General features: G+C 45.2%; 1 protein-coding gene across 1 annotated transcript in view; it reads right to left on the minus strand.

Moving 5' to 3' along the window:
• Window positions 1-3617: 3617 nt before the first annotated feature.
• LOC126413181 (furin-like protease 1, isoforms 1/1-X/2) overlaps window positions 3618-22622 on the minus strand; it is a 232847-nt gene continuing 213842 nt past the window's right edge. The window contains exons 11-13 of the mRNA XM_050083077.1: window positions 13293-13618; window positions 12959-13073; window positions 3618-4048 (exon numbers count right to left, since the gene is read on the minus strand). Coding sequence (XP_049939034.1) covers window positions 3618-4048; window positions 12959-13073; window positions 13293-13618 — 872 coding nt within the window. The remainder of the gene's footprint in view (window positions 4049-12958; window positions 13074-13292; window positions 13619-22622) is intronic.

The following is a 22622-nucleotide window of genomic DNA, read 5'->3' on the forward strand; positions in this document are numbered from 1 at the left end:
TATATTTGAGTGATTCGTAGATTTTCTCTAGTAGAAACTATATACACACACACAATATGTAGTACGTGTTTTTGAATATGGTGTGAAGTAACAGTGGATTTCTTACAGAAAGATTTACAACAGAATAAAGTAGACGTGTACTCAAGAGGCATGCTGTACAGGCGAAAACATACATCATCAGCTTTATCATCATTATCACATAAAACCACCAAGAGCTCCCGCGGCAGCTTCAACCATCACAATTTACAAATACAGCCCATTACGTACACCTCAAGCAGTACATTCCAGGACTCAGTGGGTTAGGAAAGAGTAAAACGCCTCTACGTTTCTAGACAGAGCCCACTATAAAAACTTAGCAAAGCAAATAGCACATAAATTATCCTGCAAATCCAAATGTAGAATTTTTTGGGAATGTTACGAAACATGTGCCTTCATTTTCCCTGGACACATTTAGTTTGCTCCAAATCTCCTAAGGTCCTCAGTATAATTGACATATAACTTTTACATCCTCTGACTGTGTTATTTAACTCTAATGGAACATATCGGTAACTGACATGCTGTGCGTAAAATCAATACGTTTAACAATAAACACATTTAGGTTTTGCAAGTGAACAAATTAATGCACTTACTACTCTTGCGTGCGAGTAAAGCCACTTGCATAATTTCCCGATACCACTTATAAAAATTTCCTTACTGCGTGGAAGCTGCGATGAACATTTTGTGCGTCAAACGTGCAAATGGAGTAGCTCCCGGTGGCTGACATTACATAAAATAACTCAACTAAAACAATGAAATAAATCATTCAAACAATACTAAAGCTAATCCCATATTAAACCACTATCAATAATAACTCAACCGAACTTTAAACAAATAAGGAAACACAACCAACATTGCGCTTCCATGCGCAATATTTCGCTATCTCTACAACTAAACAGCACTCTAACACGTAATTAATACTGCTGGGGGATATATTGGGACATTGCCGGACTTTTCCTTCATGTCAAGGAGAACGTTTCTACACACAGGCGCTGTCCCCACTTCAGCACAGTTCCAACATTTGCAACGCTTTTCATAATTGCACTTGAAATACGAATACATGTGTATATATAAACCACTTAGTAATGATTCTTCGCGAACAGTCATACCCAAAAGCGTCTTATATACATACTACATAATGTGCGTAATTTATATTGAGGCTGGAGAGCTAAAATTCGTAGACGTTAACATCTGTAGTGGAACGGGAAATGTGTCCTCAGTGCTCAGTACATCAACCGCCATCCGAAAAGCGATCAGCAGTGTTCACGCGGTGTACAGTTTAGATAACGAGCCGATATGATCCCAACGTTCTCATGAAACCAAGTATTATAGTACAGGAGAACGTTTCTTCTCCAAACAAACGCTGCTCCGTCGTACACAAGACATTTGTACAGCTCAGTCTCGAACGAAGACTGTTCTATAAGCGGCCCATGCGCTTGGAAGTAAAGAACGCCGGAGCCCCAGTCCAAAATTAGCTGGGCTATGCGATCTACTGTATATTTTCGCTCAAAGAACGCTAGGCACATAATTTTTGTGTATGACTGTTCCGATTCGACATGGACGAACAATATACATTTGTCAATAAATTCGCGATTATGGAATATTGCGTCAGTATTCAGAGCTTAGGGAATGTTTATCACGTAAAACACACGCGCACACACACACACATGCACGCACGCACGCAGTCAATGTCAAACACACAGCCGCTACGAAATCGCGCAACAGGCGCGAATAATTGGCACTGTTTATGAACACACACGTACATGTTTCGGAAATAAAATGCACTTTAGGTCGGTACGAGAAAAGATCATGGTCTAAACAATACGTCCTTAGAAAAAAGTTCTGTTTTTCATCTTTCTTTTTCTTTTTACCGTAGCAGTCAAGCTGCCAGCGGAATTACAAAACAATTACAGTTACTGCAGTTATTAAATTCACATCCTCTAGTAAAAAAGCTCCACCAACTTCTTGAGCAATTAATGAAATGCAAAAACATGTTTAATATTAGTGTTCAGCACCGGACGAATAGGCCAAATATTTATTCTTTTTTACATTTTTCCTTGCACGTTCCACTAGTCGTAGTTACAAAACAATATTTGTTTGAGACTGCAATCTAGTTGCTTCCGAAGGAAGCGCGTAAATAAAATTGATGTAAAAAGAATCGCGAAAGGAATGAAGTTCTTCGGCTACAAAACTGTTTTTTGAAGATTTGAAGACATGCATGGTGAATGAAAGGCAGCATACAGAAAAGGAATAGCACAAGCGATCCCACACAGTAATCTTTCGTCAAATGTTTGCCGTCAGAGCTGTTCAGTAAGCCATTCAAAATATTAAGATTCAGTTAACGTTCTGAGATTGTAGGTGAACAGATACGTGTAGTCCCATCTCTTTAGCTTGTCAGTTGGTAAACAACGTCAATGGCTCACAATGTCAAAGATAAAACGACGTGGGTTGGAGTTAGGTCGCATGATAAAAACTGTTTAATGTTATAAGGAAGGTGTGTAAAACGTTGTCCACTTTCTTTATTTCCAATAGGCAAACCAGGACATAGAAATCTTGTAACATTCGCTAACAGTGTGTGATTCACAGACACGTATTATCTTACTTAAGTGTTTGGTAAATGGAAACTGTATTTTTTACAAGTATTGGAAAGACTTTTGAACTAATGAATTGACTGATGATTACGTACTTCATCTCTGAGATGTGGTAATTTTTCGAAGTATGGGAGTCGATGAAGATTTTATACTGCTCATGACAGTGCTTGCAAGCTGTGGCAGCAGGTTAGTGAATGACACAAAAGATGCCAAGACACGAAGTGCAAAATAAATCTGTTGCGATGAAGTGGAAGCCTTTGAAAGAGGTACGCCGGTACAACCGGTAAAGAATAGGCGTTTCTGTTCCTTGGCACGTAGATACAATTGTTCGACAAGAGGTGGAACTGTCGTAGACTGCTTTATGTATGGTAAGAAGGAAACTTTGGTATTCCGGTGGGGGAATTCATGTGATGAATTCTGTGGAAACTGAGGAGCAATATAGCTAGTTAAGTGTATGAATACGCTAAAAGAAGACAAAATCCATTCACTGGGTGAACTACCGATGGTAGAGCAATTAAAAATATGGTACATCAAAACTGAACAATAACTGTCAGAATATAAGTCACCAAGATTTCATGACAGTCGTTATTCCAAATAAAAACATTCGAATTTTCTGTTGGGTCATTTTATTCTCAGCGTTCTGTATGAAATGGTTCGGAATATTCTCTAGAGTCAAAAATTCTTCGTGTAGGTCAACGCTTTCGATAAGCCAAGACAGTGTATCTCGGGATGGATCAAAATAGTTTGAGTATAGGGTTAGGAGCTGAAGAGAGGAATATGATGTCTCGAGGAAGGTAGTAAGATGTCACTGGTACTTTTTTCGGCAGGTGTGTCCGGCACGCGCTGGTCTTACTGAACAGCTGTGCCAAACAAACAGTCCGCTCTCCAGCTGGGTACGTGCCCCCTCCACACTTTACAGCTCTAGCTACCGCACACGGGATCCCTCGCCCTCCGGCTAGCTCGGACACCAGTGTTCGGCTCAGCGCCTCATCAGACGAGCGTCCTTGTCTGCAGGAGCAGCGCCGACGCGCCGGCGGCCACTGCGAGGCACAAACCTAGGCAGCCGTGGCCGTTCTTGGCGAGCGACACGCAGCCCGAGGCGGAGGCGGAGCTGGAGGCGGCGTCGCCGACCGAAGGGGGCCGCGCGGCGGTGTCGGGGGCGGAGGCGGGCGCCGCGGCCGGGGGCGGCGCCACTTCGTTGTCGTGGTGCGCGGGCGGCCGGGGGTACGGGGGCCAGCGCTGCTGTTGCTGCTGTTGCTTGCCCGCATCCGCCCCCAGGGGCAGCGACGGCGGGGGCCGCGTGCGGGGGGCAGCCGTGCCGGGGGCGGCCGTCGGCGGCGGCGGCGCGGCGGTGGCGGCGTCGTCTGGCTGTGCCGGCTGTTCCGTGCCGTGTAGCACCAGCTCCCAGCCAGAGACGCTGCCTGCGCACAAACACACATCGAGGCGTCACAGCCCGCAGTCTGCCACTCTGCCCTAACAGCCCTGACTTACTGTCACACTAAAGCGTCGTATGGCAACCAACGCGGACAAAGTGTTTCGATTTCGTGTCTTTCTAACGGCAAGCGTGTCAGTGTCGAAGCTTATTCATTCAATTATGGCCTTAACAGGTGCAACATAACCTAATGCCACCACAAAATATCTGAAGTAGCCAAGCGGGCATTCAACTCTATTCTTAGGGACTAGCAGCCTGTAGCTTTAGCCAACACGTAGTGGATAAAACGTCATTGAAAGGGGACCTGCAACTTAGGCTGCTCTCTCGTCTATTGCAGCTGAAATTTCTCATCGGGTAGTCCCTCACACGCTGCTGAACGAACCGCAGGGCAAGCCCTAACGTGGCCTCCGAAATTTTAATCCCTGTATGCCGTATCGTAGCGTCCTCTTGCCTCGAAAACGCCACTCTCATCCCACTTTAATACAAACACTAAATCGACGCCGGCCGCAGTGGCCGAGCGGTTCTAGGCGGTTCAGTCCGGAACCGAGTTGCTGCTACGGCCGCACGTTCGAATCCTGCCTCGGGCATGGATGTGTGTGATATCCTTAGGTTAGTTAGGTTCAAGTAGTTCTAATTCTAGGGGACTGATGAAATGGTTCAAATGGCTCTGAGCACTATGGGACTCAACTTCTGAGGTCATCAGTCCCCCATAACTTAGAACTACTTAAACCTAACTAACCTAAGGACATCACACACATCCATGCACGAGGCAGGATTCGAACCTGTGACCGAAGCGGTCCCGCGGTTCCAGACTGTAGCGGGGACTGATGACCTCAGATGTTAAGTCCCATTGTGCTTAGAGCCATTTGAACTAATCAGCTGGCATATTTCAGTCCTTTCCAGGATAATACTGCTACTCATAAGTGTATAGCGCAGTGCAGAAGCAACAGATGTAGGAAGCATATGGTACTGGCAGATGGACATCTCAACCGATCCTGCTGCAACCAACACAAGTGCGATTTCTCAACAGATTTGGACTCTTACACATAAAATGGTAATACCAGCCAATGAGGCTTACTTTCATTCCGAATATCAATAGAGAGATACGAGTGTCGCAAGAGCAACTAGTTGTCACGATGGCATAAGGAACCTGTACGGCCTGTATCTATTACATTGGCTCCCAGTGGTTTCTGCGCCGACACTGTGATGCGCGTCCTACCAACGGCTGCTAGCACGCACTTCCGACCGTTGGTAGGTGCTCCAAGTCAGTGACAGCTGTCTGCATCTGTACAATGAAGTCGTGTTACGGTCATTCTCTATGTCCCCCTTCCATGGATAGGCATTGGACGACTGCTTCATCCATGTACAATTGCCTTTCAATTAAACGACCTCGATAGATCCGTCACTTTTCGGTTGCTGTCACATACCTCGGATGTTTCGCTGTCAGCCTCTGCTTCCTTTCACTAAGGTACAAGGACAAGTACTAAATGCTTCCTCCTCAGAACGACGATGTTGTCATCTTCTGTGGCTGCCTTGTGAATATAATCACCAATAACTTGGTTAAGTAAAAGAGCACCTTAGAACGTATGTAGCCGGTATCTTGTTTCCGCGATAGAAACCAGTGTTCGAGTACCATAATTCACTCACAAATTTCTAATTATAGTTCTGACAGTAAATTACGAACGTGTCACACTGTATGAACCATTACCGATTGTTGAAGAAGAAATTGCACACAAACAGAAAGGCTGCATGCCACATGCAGACATGCTCTCGCATCATGTAACATATCGGTGCAGTAACATCTAAAGCTATGAGCAAAAAATAATGAAATATCTTTTCATGATTTAATAGGTTAAATGAGTAAATAATATTGTACGAATAATTTTGACAAACTGTGCACATAAATATGAAGGAATAAAACAGCAACAAGTAAAAGTTTAAAAAATGCATTACACCTACAAGACTTTCATTCAAGACTAAAAAAGATATCAAAGGTTCTAGTAAAGCTTATTTATCGTGCAGTCAAACGTTTCTAAGACTAACGCAACTTACTACTGAACATCTTAAAATTCCAATAACAATAATAATAGACGTAAAACAGGATAACTGTGCAAGTAAGATTCTTCACGATGTGCAGAAGCACAAAAGACTAACAAGTACATATTTTCACTTATAGAAAGAAAAGAGAAACAGTGAACTAGAAGGAAAACTCAATGTCTCTGATACCGTGGGAACGAAAAACTATATTACGTCGGCCATCTGATGGCAGTAAACAAACGTCTTACTACTGGAATACAGCTTACACATGGCAAGGGTCCATTTCCCAATTATTTATGAACATTCTCCTATTAACAGTCATTCGACCAGTTTTCCACATCAATTATAAAACCTTATATGTTGTTTGATAGCGTCATCATTTGATTCCCCAAATCTTCACTCTCTCCCCAGAAGGTTTACGTGCCTTTGCTCATGTGACTAAGTAATAGAGAAAAATAGTAATAGAGAATAATAGTCGCTTAAAACATCGCTGCTTAAATTTGGAACAACTATAGTCAGCAATGCCGACCGAAGACTACCGGTATAAGGAGTCACTCTCGTTCTGCCGAGGGTCTTAACAAACAGGGCGGCGAAGGGGCAGAGGTTTGGAACACTACGTCGCCCTTGAGTTAGGAAGCTACGCCTCAGAGACGAAATAACTAGCAATGATCAACGGCATGAAGATGCAGACGGAAACGGAGACCACCCAATTAAGGACATAATGTGATCCATTGTACATGTGGTTTCTAATTGAAGAAGTGCCCTTCTGATCTCAATATTGGAAAAAGATTGCAAATTGGTCCCCCATTTGGATCTCTGCGAGAGTACTGCCATGGGGACGTAACAATGAGCAAAACATACAACTACTGAACGGGTAATGTTCTACGAGTATGAACACGGTATGTCGGGAAACTGAAAGTTGTACGGAAACTTGAAAATTTGGAATTGTAAATCAAAAGGTTCAATCTAGACACAGCGGGGGTAAGCGAAGTGAAATGGAAAGAAGACAAGCGTTTTCTGGTCACAGGGATATAGAGTAACACTGAAGGCATCCACGAGTGATAGGAGCAAATTTCAAATTGCTCTGAGCACTATGGGACTTAACATCTATGGTCATCAGTCCCCTAGAACTTAGAACTACTTAAACCTAACTAACCTAAGGACATCACACAACACCCAGTCATCACGAGGCAGAGAAAATCCCTGACCCCGCCGGGAATCGAACCCGGGAACCCGGGCGCGGGAAGCGAGAACGCTACCGCACGACCACGAGCAGCGGACTGATAGGAGCAGTCTGATGACCTGTTAGAAGAAGAAATAAGAGTCGACATAGGGGTCCAGTAATAGAATTAGAGCTTTGGGAGACTAGATATCAAATGCGGCGGTAGCCACACATAAGCACCGGGGGAAGATCAGGATTGAAATTCAGAGGGTAAGAATGTCAAAGATAAGATTCGGTGATCACATTACTAAGTCCAATGAAATGAGAAACAATGAAATTATGACATGCAGTGGATTGAGAATAAATCTAAGAAAGATTAAGGTAATGAGTAGTAACAGAAACAAGATTAGCAATACACCTAACAAAGAAATTGGGGACGACGAGGTAGAGGAAGTGAAGGAATTCTGCCGATTATGAACCAAAACAACGCAGGATGACATATAAAGCAGACTAACACAGCGAAAGAGGGCATTCCTTGCCGAAAAAAGTCTATTACTATCAAACTTGAGGAATAAATGCTGAAGACCTACGTTTGGAGCCCAGCATTGTAAAGAAGTGTACGACTGAGTGTGGAAAAACCGGAAAACGAGAGGACAGAAGCGTTTGAGATGTGTTGCTATAGGAGGATGCTTAAAATTTGGTGGAGTGATAAAATAGGAAATGAGACGTTTTCTGCGGGATTGGTGAGGGGAGGAACATGTAGAAACGTTGATAGGAAGTAGCGACAGAAGGATACGAAATGTATTAAGACATCAAGCAAAACTTACGTAGAAACGGAGCTGTAGAGAGAGGCAGAATGGAATGCATCCAATACACAACAGATGCCATAGGATGCAAGGGCTACTCTGAGAGGAATTCCTTGCAGGCCGCATCGAAGCAGTCTGAAAACTAATCAGTCCCCCCACCACCGCCGCACTCCAGTTTTGGAGTTTCCGGCTACGGAACTAGCAAATGACCTTCCGTTCAGCGATAAAGAAGCTTTGACGTAAATTCATATTGCTTATTGCATCTGAAGTTAAAAATCCGTGCAGTTCGAGGTTGGTACCATATCTCATACCAACCCTACCCACAGAGAGCAATAATGAGACGTACAAGTTAAAATATGTGTTTGTGTCACTCATTTCACTTAAATGTAAAAATTTGTTATTGAAATCTAATAAGAATATAATTGAAGCATACGAATGTTTTAATTTGTTTTTGCCATAAAGAGTGTCACATAGGAGAGACTTCGTACATCGGCCAGTAATTAAGACCTCTTCTGAGTTTACCGGGGAAAAAGGAGAGCCTTGTCCACATGCAGCTAACCGAAGCATATTTTGTCAGAAAGCACGATAAGATCTCACTCAGTGTCTCTCCTAGGGATCTGTTATGTAGAGAGGGCACTGTGTTTTCGGTAATGTAATGTCACTTAAGGTACGTGCTCTTGAAGCGGGTCCAAACGGTTCAGTAAGACGGGGGTCTGCTAGGCGACACTCGATAGTAAGAAGGCATGTATTGTGCTGCAGAAGGCAGCAAATTTCGCTAAGAAATCAAAATGGTGAAACGAAACATGTGGCACAAATAACACAGTGGTGTCATTAAACCCATACAGCTGACGGTAATCTTGATAATAATAATTTAAGTACAAGTTAAGGAACCAAGTCGTGCTCTTTGTAGCAAGACACCAAAAATCGAAAGTTTCTTTTCATGGGTGTCAGTCCTAAAAGCAATAGAGATTGCACTATCGACGATTTCACTAGTAGCACAGGGATAGTAACTCTGGAAACCACGCTGTTAAACCTAGGTTATTGAATAAACCTTTCGAGGTCTTGCAGAAGCAATATTAAATTAAATGTGAATTATTATAGTTTACTTACCATCAAGATAACACAATAATAATTAATAAAAGAAACAAATAATTAAAAACACAATGAGGTAAAAGCAAATAATTTATTGCTATTGGCATGTATCGACAGCTACAAAATCATACAAGCTCAGAATGTCAATATACAAAGCAAAAACGAAAGAAAAAAATATTCATGCTAAGCGATGTGCCAAGGTACACTACACGAGTTCGTGCTCACAAACAACAAGAAGCGAACGGCTGTGACATGACCGGTGCGCGGTCGGCATGCGAAGGCCGTCATCAATGATACGTGAGAGTGTGCTGTGGAAGGGGGTGGTGGGGGCGACGCTGCACCACGGCAACCACCGGCAACGAGACGGAACCAGAATGCGAGGCTGTGCTGCAAAGCAGAGCATGAGCGTCTATTAAGTCAGGTTAGGGCGAGGCAGTCCCCAATTCCTCGTGTGTTTTATAACGGACAGCCGACGGTAGGTGACGTCACTACGGTGTACTGCGTTCTTCCCCACTGGCGTAGGGACAGTGGACCTCTGTGTATGCGTTTTTACTTCTCTCGCCCGCAGTAGTACAATGGTATCTCGATTCGACGTCGAAATAAAAGTGTATCTGTGACCCCTTCACCTCAAACCGAAATCTTCCTTGTTATAATCGTCGCGCTTCACTGCAGTGCTAATCGAAGTTAAGACACGTAGTGTACTTCGGTACTATTCAGATGTCCATGTACTCTTTTTAATTTGGGTGACTGATATTCATTTCTCACAAACAGTGTTCCGAGTGATAACCAGGGGAGGAAAGATATCCCGGATAAACGTTTCGCTTTACTACCAGTACCGTACAATCAGGTAATAAATAAATTAATACGGAATTCCAAAATCACTTTCCAAAATGTGGAAAATAGGGATAAAGTGATGGCGTGCTGCATTGCCTAAGTTGCCGACGTTCCTCTGGTAAAAGAAAACTGAAGAAACTTCATCGTCGAGGCTTGTATATAAAGAAAAGTAGCATTAAAAGTGTAACCGCACAGCAATAAGGTGAAACAGAGCAAACTGCGAGAGTGTTTCTGATAGCACACAGTCTGACATTCTAAATAATAGAAGCCATCTTTTATGAATCTAGTATTTAAACTGAAATGAAATGGAAAGAGACAGCCTATTTTAGTCTCATGAATATGCTGAAAGTCTAACATCCAACAGAGTTGAAACTTCGTGGCAGATTAAAACTGTGTGCCGGCCCGAGACGAATTCGGGACCTTTTGCCCTTCGCGGACAAGTGCTCTACCATCTGAGCTACCCAAGCACGACTCACAATCCGTCCCCACAGCTTCAATTCTGCCAGTACCTAGTATCCTACGTTCCAAACTTCACAGAAGCTCTTCTGCGAACCTCGCAGAATTAACACTCCCGGAAGAAAGGATATAGCGGAGATATGGCTTAGCCAGGAAGTTTCATACCAGGGCACACTCCACTGCAGATTGAAAATCTCATTCTGGATCCAACAGATTTGTTTGGATTTGTTTGTCTGATCCTATGAAGTTGCAAGGAATTGGTGGATCGGTGTTAGAAATCAGACCAGACGTAATGAACAATGACAAAAATCTACTGAGCTGTAACGCAAAGCTTGTATCTCGATCTCCGAGCATTTTTAACGAAAATAATTCTTGAAAAATTGATACAATTAGACAGACAAGAAATCTACTGTCTAAGCGGGCGCAGGAGAAAACACGTACAAAAGTTAAGGAAATGTGCAAGCTCTTGGACCCACTGATTTCTTCTTCTGGCAGAAGGGTTGAAGGAGAGGGAAGAAGGATGAAGGATAAAGGACTGGCTTTAAAATTTCTTTAATGTTTGTACGTGTTTTCTCCTTCTCCTGCTTGGTGAACAGCTTTTTAATCCATCCAGTTGTAATCAATTTTCAGAGTATTTGTTGTCACATGTAATCTGCTTCAATGCCCCGTTCACCATCATCACTTATAATACGCATGGCTTTGAACAGTACGTCAGGGTGAATTGCAGTTCAGCAACAGACCACTGTTTATGAAACTGTAGTTCACATTAACGTGCTACTCGAAGCCAAACATTTTGTATCAGCTGATGGTGAACATGACATCAGAACCGGTCGTATGTGAAAAAAAAATACTCTGACATCGAGACGTAATATTTTCATATTACTGAACAGTACTGCACCCGCTACATGACACTGGCGATGACACGGACTAAAATGAGAGAGTAGGTCGTATAAAGAGGGTGCCAGAGTGCTTAATACCACCGCCTGACATATTCACAGGTGGAATGGGGATAGCAGCCACAGACGAATAACATATCCGTGTATAACGAAAAACATTTACTGGAGAGATGGAACAAAAAGAAAACACTGACGATGACACGGACTAAAATGAGAGAGTAGGTCGTATAAAGAGGGTGCCAGAGTGCTTAATACCACCGCCTGACATATTCACAGGTGGAATGGGGATAGCAGCCACAGACGAATAACATATCCGTGTATAACGAAAAACATGAGGAAACCACAGAGCAGAAAGAAAGGAGGAGAGCGGTTATGCAGTCCACAAATACGAATTGGTCAACAATGTTTAAATGAAAAATGAATGGCTTGTGAAGTGGGTATCTACGTTAACGTGAATTTCTGGAAGTAAGGATACACACATTCTGGTGCAGGGAAAGAAGTGGACAAGAATTTCCTTCGTTTTCATCTGAGCATGAATAAACAGAAAATGCAGCTGTTCGTGTAGCTGGTTTCCATTTCGGTTTCTTAACTACTACGCGGTTTGAGGCGCCATGTCACGGACTGCGCTGCCCCTCCCGTCGAAGGTTAGAGTCCTCCCTGGGGCAAGACTGTGTGTGTTGTTTTAAGCATAAGTTAGTTTAAGCCAGTTTACGTAGTGTGTAAGTCTAGGGGCTGATGACCTCAGCAGTTTGGTCCCTTAGGAAAACACACATACACATAACTGCTGCACCAGATAGCACAGAACTGAATATATTTTATGTAAGTACTACACGTTGCATCCTGTAGGATGACCATATCTAACATAATTTACTAGCACATTATAATATTAACTTTTTGCAGGTTCTGAAGAAGATGTTATTACTAACGTTGAAACCTAGGTAAACGATAAAGTTAACCTGCAACTGTAGGCGGTATATTCTTATATAAACAATATCAGTTGCTGTCGCTGCATAAAAATGTTTAAAAAAAGAACTAAATAGCTTTTCGAAGATCGCATGAGCATACACATTGCTGTATCGTATCTTGAGTTCTATTTCTAGGATTGACTCCATGACTGTTACAGAATGAGACTTTCAACTCGTAAAAAAGTGACGCAACAGATGGTGCGATGTCGATCAACAGCTGTTTCAACACTTGCTTAGAGTTTCACTGTACGTAAGGGATGGAAAAATATGCGACGGATAAGAACACGACCCAAGCGGTAGTTCTGACTTTCAATTTCACAGCCGCTACTTTATTTCACTTGTGCGATCCCGACAGTTAAAAATTGCTACAGAGTACCCAACATGGAAGATGAATCTTCATTGCATCAAGAGTACACACTGACCGTTCATCCGTGAGAAAAATCCCGTACAAGTTGCTGAGATTAGCCAAGAAACGCCGAAGCCTTGATGGCAAAGCTAGGAGAGCAGCGATGTTCCAGCTCGACCGTGAACGGCAGCCTAGCATGGTTCCTCGGTGTTACCGGTGGCTTTGGGTGCAGCTGGGCAGGGACAGCGCGGTGCGGGGATGGCGTGGAGTGGAGGCGGTGACTGGGGGCGGGGAGCGGGGCTTGCCTGTGGGCAGGCGCAGCGTGTGGTCGCGCGACAGCTCCGCCACGGAGACACCCGCCGCCGGCTCCTTCATCACCAGCACGTTGACCTTGGTGTACTTTCGGAAGGCGTCCGGCATCTGCGGCCGGCCCAGCGGCTCCGACGGCGCCGGCTGCAGCATGATGGTCACGTCGCCGCGTAGCACCGACGGCTGCGCTGGGGGCGGCGGTGGTGGTGGCGGGGGCGGGAGGCGGCGGGGAGCGCCGGGGGCCGGCGTGGCCGCAGGACCGCGAGAGGCGGCGGCGGCTGCGCCGGGGGCGGCCGGCGGCGGCGGCGTGGTCGCGACGGCGGGCAATACCGTCGCGGCGCTAGCTGCGGTCGTGGTGGTCGTGGTGGTGGTGGTGCGGCTCTTGGCGGCGCCAGTGCGGTTGCCGCCGCGGAAGTTCTGCTTCTTGACCTTCGGCTTGGACCTCGGTGGCGGCGCCGGCGTCGCGGCGATGGGAGGCCGGGCGGCGGCGGGCCCCGCCCCCAGGAAGCCCCCGCGTGGCCCGACACCGGAGGCGGGCACGCCCGCGACCCCCGGCGCTCCCACCACCCCCGCCGCCCCCGGAGGCGGCAGCGCTCCGTCCGGTGGCTCGGCCGTGCCGTAGAAGACCAGCGCCCACTCCTGCAGATTGGCGCGCCCTGCGCCGCCACGCGCCACCTCACCTCACCTCGCCTCGCCTCGCCTCGCCTCGCCTCGCCACGCCACGCCACGCCTGTCTTGCACGCCAGCAATCACACGCACAAACACCCAGGCATGCACGCGCACCACTATCACACACGTAGCAGCAGCGGTTAGTAGCGCAGCAGGACATATTGTGTTCCCAGTGTCCAATGGTGATGTGTGTCAAGAGTCGCTCTCTCATCTCGAGAGCGGTTCCAGCTACATGGAGTCATCTTCATGTACTCCTTGTGGGCGGTAATGTGATATACGCAGCCATGTCTCCACCAGTACACATCAGCTACTACGAGGTGTGTTTCGCATGTGTGTCTCGTGGCAAATACGTGGCTGACACCATCTGGTACAGATGCTTTTTACTGGACCAACACAGAAAAGAAAACCTAAAGCATGAAGATGACTCTAATTTAGCGCACAGTATGATCGATTTGGATTGTGTGTCTGTTTACAATTTTTATCACATTTGACGTTGCTTTCCCTGTAGTAGCAATTTTCTGTCTGTGCTTGGGATAACGTGATAATGATATTAGATGATCAGCAGAATTATAACCATTATCTCACGAACCGGTTTCGGGTTTATACATCACCTTCATGTGACAACCGAATGTCGCAAACACAGCTAAAGGGACGTGTTACTTACACAGATAATATTTACAAAAAACATAACAAAATTGATAACGTGTGGAGTGTTTACATAGGAAAGTATCACATTTTCTCCTCATGTACAAATATTTACATTAACTAGGAAAAGAACCAAAGTTTTTTATGTAAAAATACATTTAACAGTTAATGAGAGAGTGAAGCCATATTAACAGTGTCAATATAGTACTTGTAAGTAAATTAAATTTAATGCAGGAGAAACAGAAAATTGAGTTTTATCATTGAATGCTAACGAGGAACAGTGAGTGTCAGATCGTGAAAAGACAATGACGCGTACGGCAGTCGTCACCAGCGTCTAGCATATAACTACAATATTGGCTGCTAATGACAGCGGGGGGGGGGGGGGGGGGGGGGAGTTGAGAATGGATAGTGAACGTAAGTTGAAGTGCTTAGCCGACGGATAACTCACAACAGTACTGCAATGTTAGTGGTGTTGATACAAAGCAGAGAACTGGCAACGATAAACAAAGCAAACATTGCAGCATAGCTACAACAACAGTTGCCGAAGTTGACGTTTCACCAGACTGGGAAAGAAGTGGCAGATGAAATATTAACGTTTCTGTAAGATGAGTCAGTGGAATGTGTGGTGTCGTATACGCCCGGCTGTGCAGATGACATACATGAGGAGTACAATGACGACTATAAGTGCTTAACAAGTATAACTGATATAGAAAAAGGTGTCGAGTCATGCAGTTCATCACCCTTGTCGGACAGGGAGACACAAAATCCCGTCTCCAGCGAAACGTAACAAAAGAGAATCGTTTCCCAAGGAGCGGAAGCTAAAAATACGTGGAAGATCATTCACACCTTAGTAAAAAGCAATTCAAACAGATTTCGAGTAAGTCCGCAGCAATATGACATGCGCAGTGCATTAGAAAAACCACGGATGTTCAAGGCAGCACAAGACGCACTTGTTCCAATGTTTGCGCATTTCAAGGATGCGCGATATAACTTACAGAATGTGCAATTACGCATATCAAACTGCGCGCGCCAAAGGTTAGAGTGATTTCAAGAGAAGCAGTGGATGGTTGCATAACTTCTAACAGTGCTACAGAATTACAAGACGTAAGACAACGAAATTTCGAACAAAGTGTCAACGTGACGATGCACAGCAAACTGCGGAACTGGCCTGAAAATGTGTAGATGAGATAAACAAACTTATCCCATAGTTCAATAAGGAATTTGTTTTCACCTTGGACCAACCGGGATTTGAAGACGAACTGCATGTGAAAGGAACCCTGGAAGTTAGAGATACCAAGAGAGTTGTATGAAGATTCCGTCAATGCCTTAACGCATTCGTGTACAATTGTGCCAACTGTTAATCTGGGTGGTAAATTGGCTGGAAAACTATTTATTGTGCTGCGAGAAGTTGGATTTGTTCTGCTCCATATGATCGTCTCTCGAGTGCGTGATTTTGCCAGGACAGTAGCGAATTTTTACATCAGAGCAAGCAAGAGTGGGAAAATGGGCGTAAGAGAACTACAATGTGGTATGAGCTCTGCTTTTGGCCAAGAGCTGGTCAAAATAACTTTGATTTGCTTGAACCTTGGTTTGTGCATAAAAAATCACACTCCTTTAGAGCAAACTATTCCTCCTAAAAAGAGTCTGACATTGCAGTTAAAACAAGCCTGAACCACTGGATAAAATGAGCTTCTGGATGTTCGTGTTTTCCGTCTTTATAAAACATAGTACCCCACTGTCCACAGCTACGCCTTAAAGCAAAGCCAGTTCCGCGATAAGCCCCACGAAATAGTTTCACACCTGGTTGCGTGCCACACATCCTATAAGTTTTCATCATCCCATTACACCAATTTGATTCTATTTGCATTCCTTAAGAGTGAACATCTAGATCAACGTCCTGCATGGTTTATAGCTCCCAACGAGTTCGCTATCGAACTTGATTGTGTGTTTATATCAGTGTAGTGCACCATTTTACATTCGACCTTCATGGCGCAAGTTAATGGCTTATTTTGAATATTTCTTAAATGTCCATTTTGTGAAGTGGAATACACTACTGGCCATAAAAATTGCTACACCACGGAGATGACGTGCTACAGACGCAAAATTTAACCGACAGGAAGAAAATGCTGTGATATGCAAATGATTAGCTTTTCAGAGCATTCACACAAGGTTGGCACCGGTGGTGACACGTACAGCGTGCTGACATGAGGGAAGTTTCCAACCGATTTCTCATACATAATCAGCAGTTGACCGGCATTGCCTGGTGAAACGTTGTTGTGCTGCCTCGTGTAAGGAGGAGAAATGCCAACCATCACGTTTCCGATTTTGATAAAGGTCGGATTGTAGCCTATCGCGATTGCGGTTTATCGTATAGCGACATTGCTGCTCGAGTTGGTCGAGATCCAATGACTGTTAGCAGAATATGGAATCGGTGGGTTCAGGAGGGTAATACGGAACGCCGTGCTGGATCCCATTGGCCTCGTATCACTAGCAGTCCAGATGACAGGCATCTTATCCGCATGGCTGTAACCTTTTATACCTTCTCTTAAGAAATTTTTTAGCAAACAGTGCATAATGTCATACAGATTGTTTTAGGCTTAATCATTGTGAAAGTAAGTTACAAAAGCAAAGACATTCTTCTGAAAATCTAGTTCTTTTATGTCGATGTTTTATCGAATGAAGAACTAACATTTAACAGGCAGTACCCTTCTTTCGATTCATTGTTTTGTGGCACTGTAAGTGGTAAATATATACGGAAAAGGTTTAAAATTACTGTCGAAGTTTTTTGGAAGTCACTAAGGGCTCTCATTCTCAAATACTGGATGAATATAGTCTGGTTAATTTTGGCACCTTGAGGTACACTGCCTCAAGAGGTCTAGAAAGGTTCTAACTCTAATACTTGTCTGATTGTGCCAAAACTTTAACGTAAATTTATACTGCTTAGTGAGCACATTATGACAGCATTTAAAATGTTCTTTATTTCTTGCAGTGTGTAGCGGCAGCCACCACAAACAAGTACTGCCCATTACTTCTTTGACGCGACGAACACACTCGGCGGAAAGAGTCGGTTTGTTTCCAGTTACGAACAAAATGATTTTTAAATCTGAATTCGAAAAACCGGCCCCAAGTTAGTCTAGTGAGACAATACTTTTATCGATACGCATTACCAGGAACAGAAAGAATAGCCAGTACGCCAGGAGCGACTGAGCAGCGCTGATGTATGCGGTACAAGGCAGTGCAGGCCAGGGCAGTGTAGTCGTTGCTGCATTACTTGTTATTCTCCCTGTTTTACTGTCTGTGTTAATACACGTCAATAATCGAATATCTCAACAAACTACACTGCTGGCCACCGTAAATGCAACACCCTGAAGGAATCATTCGAATCAAGGGAAATTTACATCATGGGTTTGCAGCGATGAGATATGCAACTGATTAGAATTTCAGCGCAGACGCACATCACTCGCGCCTGTGGCGCCACCTCATAGCGCCATTTAAGGCTTGGCGATTTCGACGAGTGTACGTTCGGCACGTGTGTTTACCTTGTGGTTGTTTCACAAGACGATCAGTTATGCCTCGTAGACAACAGCGAACATCGTTTGATCAAGTATCCGAGTTCGACAGAGGAAGGATAGTGGTTTACCGAGATTGTGGATTATCATACAGAGAAATCGCTAGTCGTGTTGGACGCAACCAAACAACTGTAATGCGAATATGTGACCGTTGGATGCAGGAGGGTACGACGGACCGACGTGGTCGATCGTATTCACCTCGGTGCACCACTGCACGTGCTGATAGGGAAATTGTGAGCATGGCAGTGACGGATCGCTCAGTGACATCCCGAACCATAGCACAGCACATTGCGTCTGTAACGCATCATCCAGTGTCTGCGCGTACCATTCGACGCCGTTTACAGCAGAGTGGTCTGTCCGCAAGACGTCCATTGCTTCGTCTACCACTGACGCAGAACCACAGACGTCTCCGTCGCCAATGGTGTGATGACAGACGGATGTGGACGGCAGAATGGAATGACGTTGTCTTTGCTGACGAGACACGCTTCTGTCTGCAGCACCACGATGGTCGGATTCGAGTGTGGAGACACCGTGGAGAGAGGATGCTGAACAGCTGCATTATGCACCGCCACACTGGTTTTGCACCGGGTATTATGGTATGGGGCGGTATTGGATATTACTCTCGCACGCCTCTAGTACGCATTGCCGGTGCTTTAAATAGCCGGCGCTACATATCCGAGGTGCTGGAGCCAGTTGTCCTTCCTTACCTTCAGGGCTCGGCCACAGCCATATTTCAACAGGATAATGCGCGACCACACGTCGCACGCATTGTCCAAAGGTTCTTCGTCAATAACCAGATTGAAGTGCTTCCCTGGCCGGCTCGCTTTCCGGATCTTTCGCCGATAGAAAACATGTGGTCCATGGCTGCTCAACGAGTGACCCAGATTACATCCCCAGCTGCCACACCAGATGATCTTTGGCAACGTATGGAAGCTGCTTGGGCTGCTGTACCCCAGGAACACATCCAACGTCTCTTTGACTCAATGCCGAGACGTGTGGCAGCGGTGATCTCCAACAATGGTGGCTACTCTGGCTACTGGTTCTGGCAGGAACCACATGTCACAGACGTCTGTAAACGTAATCATTTGATACTTGGTCAACATGTTATCTACAAAATAAATTTTGTTGTGCTACCTCTTGTCTTTCTTGGTGTTGCATTTACGGTGGCCAGCAGTGTAGTTTCGAACAACTCTGTCGAATGGGTGCGTAAAGTTCCGCTTCAAAAATAATTTGTTCGTAACGGGAAACAAACCGACGCTTCCCGCCGACACTACACGTCGCATCATATACTGTCATATACTGCGTGAGCGGTATTATTCTGCGGTGACTGACGCTCCACATTATAAAAAAAGAAACAAAATTTCAAATGTCTGTCGAAATACGAGAGAAAATGCTCCTGACGACTGTTATGAGACACATCATTCGCTGATCAGTCAGAACATTATGATTGCCTGCCTAACAGCCGGTAGTCCACCTTTGGTACGGATAACAGGGGAGACGAGTCGTGCAATGGAAGCCTTGAGGCCTTTGAGTTGGCACCGCATTTGCACATTCCCGTAAATTTAACGGAGGGAGCGATGAACTCAGTCGCCACCTTCAGTCACATACCAGATGTGTTCGACCGCGTTCAGACCTGGAGATCAAGTGGAAATCCTCGAACCACCCTATCACACCCCTGGCGTCGTGACATGGCGCACTACCTTGTTGAAATATACCACTGCCGTCGGAAAACATGATCGTGATGAAGGGATGTACGTGGATGTGAGGAACTCCTTGGCCGTCATGTTGTCTTGCACAAGCTTCACTGGACCCACGGATGCTCATGTCAGTGTTCCCCAGAACATAACGGAGCCGACAACAGCTTCTCCCCATCCCACAGTACAGATTTCAAGGAGCTGTTTGCCTGGAAGACGAAGGATTCGCGCCCTACCAGCGGCTTGATGAAGTAGGTATCGGGAACCATCAGACGTGCAACGTTCTGCCACTGCGTCAACGTCCAGTACCGATGGTCATGTGCCCATTTCAGTCGTAGTTGCCAATATCGTAGTGTTAGCATTGGCACATGCATGACTAGTCGGCCGTGGAGGCCCATCATTAGCACTCTTCTATGTACTGTGTGTTCAGACACAGTTCGCCGCCTGTCCTCTTTTACCAGTCTGCAGAGCCTACGAGGTCTGCCATCTGGCCGCCCAACCCCATAACGTCTGGACATTGTTTCAGTATGGTTTCGCCTCTTGTTAAAGACACTCACTACAGCACTCCCCGAACACAGTTTCGGAAACGCTTGTGCCGAGCCTCCTGTAAATTACAATCTGCTCTCCGTCAAACACCATAGATCACGCACCTTCCCCATTCTACACACGGACAGAACGCACACATACTGCCTGCACACCGAGCGAGGTGGCGCAGTGGTTAGCACACTGGACCCGTATGTGGGAGGACGACGGTTCAATCCCGCGTCCGGCCATCCTGATTTAGGTTGTCCGTGATTTCCCTAAATCTCTCCAGGCAAAAGCCGGGATTATTCCTTTGGAAGGGCACGGCCGACTTCCTTGCCCGTCCTTCCCGAATCCGATGACACTGATGACCTCGCTGTTTGGTCTCCTCCCCCAAACAACCCAACTACATGCACTGTGCGTGTGTCTGACTAGCAACCATTCCTTGCCAGGTGACGCTGCTATTGCGTGGACGTGTTTATATCAATAGTAGGTCGACGGTCATATGTGTTCTGACTGATCAGTGTATATATGCGACGGACTAGTGCTACTATTTGGTGAGAGGTTCTGCCGTAAGTAAAATAAGCTGACGCCGTTAGGTAGCGTAGGTGTAGACACACTACTGAACGAAGCATCTAAAAGTTGTAGTATAAGGTAAGAACTGACCTTGTAGAAAATAAACTTCCAAAATTTTATAAAATTACATTGCGCAACAGAACTAAAGTATCATTTCTTCGAAACCGCTTAACTGTCTCCCATTCGGACAAATAAGTTTGAAATTTGGCTCAAAGGTTCCTACAATCTTCCTCTCTTATGGTTCAAAATCCTGGCACCCTGCGATGTTACCCTCAGACTCGTCGACGCTTCAAACACCACACTGTCGACACATGCGAAAACAACGCAAGAACTCGGAAGTTCATGTGAGCTATCATGTGAATTAATGGTATCACAACGGCACCAAATTTCACTACAATTCTGCTCAACTCCACCTTGAACGTGCCATTCGATGGGCAGATCGTCACATCCCCTCTTCCCCCCATTTCACCCATTCTTTTGACGCCTCTATGATAGAGGGGAGAACCGCGATGTCCAGGACTGTTTTCTTATGGGTGACTGAGGAAAACATTCCAGAAACATTGCCTCAAAACCGATACGAAGAAGCGTCTGAGGGTGACCGTAAAGAGCGTAAATTAAATCATGTCTTCCCTTGTGGCGTTGATACCAACACCCTTCGAGGCCGGAAACGACATTTTGCAGTATTCTGAGGACCAGGAAGACGTCCTTGTCAACCTTTTGCACTGACGACAAAACTTTTCGTTGGACATCACGGGTTGGGACATCATAAAACGTTATCTCACATCTCACCCCTTTGGAATACAGTGCGACCGAAATTATTGCTCTGATGTCCAGAATGAAGCCACTAGACTCAGTTAAAAAAACATTCGTCGAAATCTGATTGTGATCGTAAGCAGCAAAGTGTCGTTATGCCTTTTCAAAGCTCCTGTTTCACACTCTTCAATGATGTGATCACTGAAGGGAGTGACATTGACACATGCTTGATAAAACCTCAGACAATCCCTTTAAGTCCCCCAGTTTAGCAAAACCCTCTGTGGCACTTGCCCACATTTATTAAGAATTTAGAAATGTGTATTTACAGAGAAAATATTTGAAGTAACCCTAGGTGTCTGCAGGTAGGAAACCACTTAACACATCTCCTAGGTTAGTTGCCTGCCAGCAGATGCCTCGGAGAACTTTGCAGGTTCTCTCTGCAAAGGGGCATTTTTAAAATACTCAATAACTTTGGGCAGCTGATGTCGCAGAGTGCTACTCTTCACCAACATTACAGAGATTGGTGTAAGTGCCTTTGAACCAAGTTTCAAACTAATGCATCAGAATGATAGACAATTACTGGGTTTCGAAAAAGTCGTCCTTTAATTCTGTTGCACAGCATAATTGTTAAGGCTAATGAATTATATATTCAACAAACAGGCAGCAAGTTCGACATCTGAGTTAGGGAACATCTCTATGAAGAGAAGAAAACTGCCCTAGGTACTTAACTGAACTCATACCAACATACAGAGGACAATATACACGACAGTCAAGAAATTTCACATAAAGCACTGGAAAGCTACATGCTGAACATACTGGAGGAAATGGACGTATTTGTATAAGGTAAGACATGCCCACAACGCCCGCTTAATGAACCAAACGACTTCAGACGAAACCCTACTGTGACGTCTTTGAAGGTCTGCTGATGTATCAACACGGCGAGCGCGACGGGATATCTTGCAGTGGACGCTGCCCAGCATTCGTTCCCTCCCTCCCTCCCTCCAGATGCCGCAGGTCGCGGCTCCGCTGAATGCACCCCAGCCACTGCCGTCATCTCCCCGCTCCGTCCCAACTAAAGGTAAACAGGGCAGCCACGGGGCAGTGACAATACTGACGAACAACCTGCCTTTCAAGTGCCGTTCCAATTTTAATACCTTGACACCCTTGCTGTAGTCATAACGTTCTATGTACACTTAGCTTATATAGTTATTTAAAAATAATATGTCTTATCA

Source organism: Schistocerca serialis, chromosome 7 (genome assembly GCF_023864345.2).
Source record: "Schistocerca serialis cubense isolate TAMUIC-IGC-003099 chromosome 7, iqSchSeri2.2, whole genome shotgun sequence".
NCBI lineage: Eukaryota > Metazoa > Arthropoda > Insecta > Orthoptera > Acrididae > Schistocerca > Schistocerca serialis.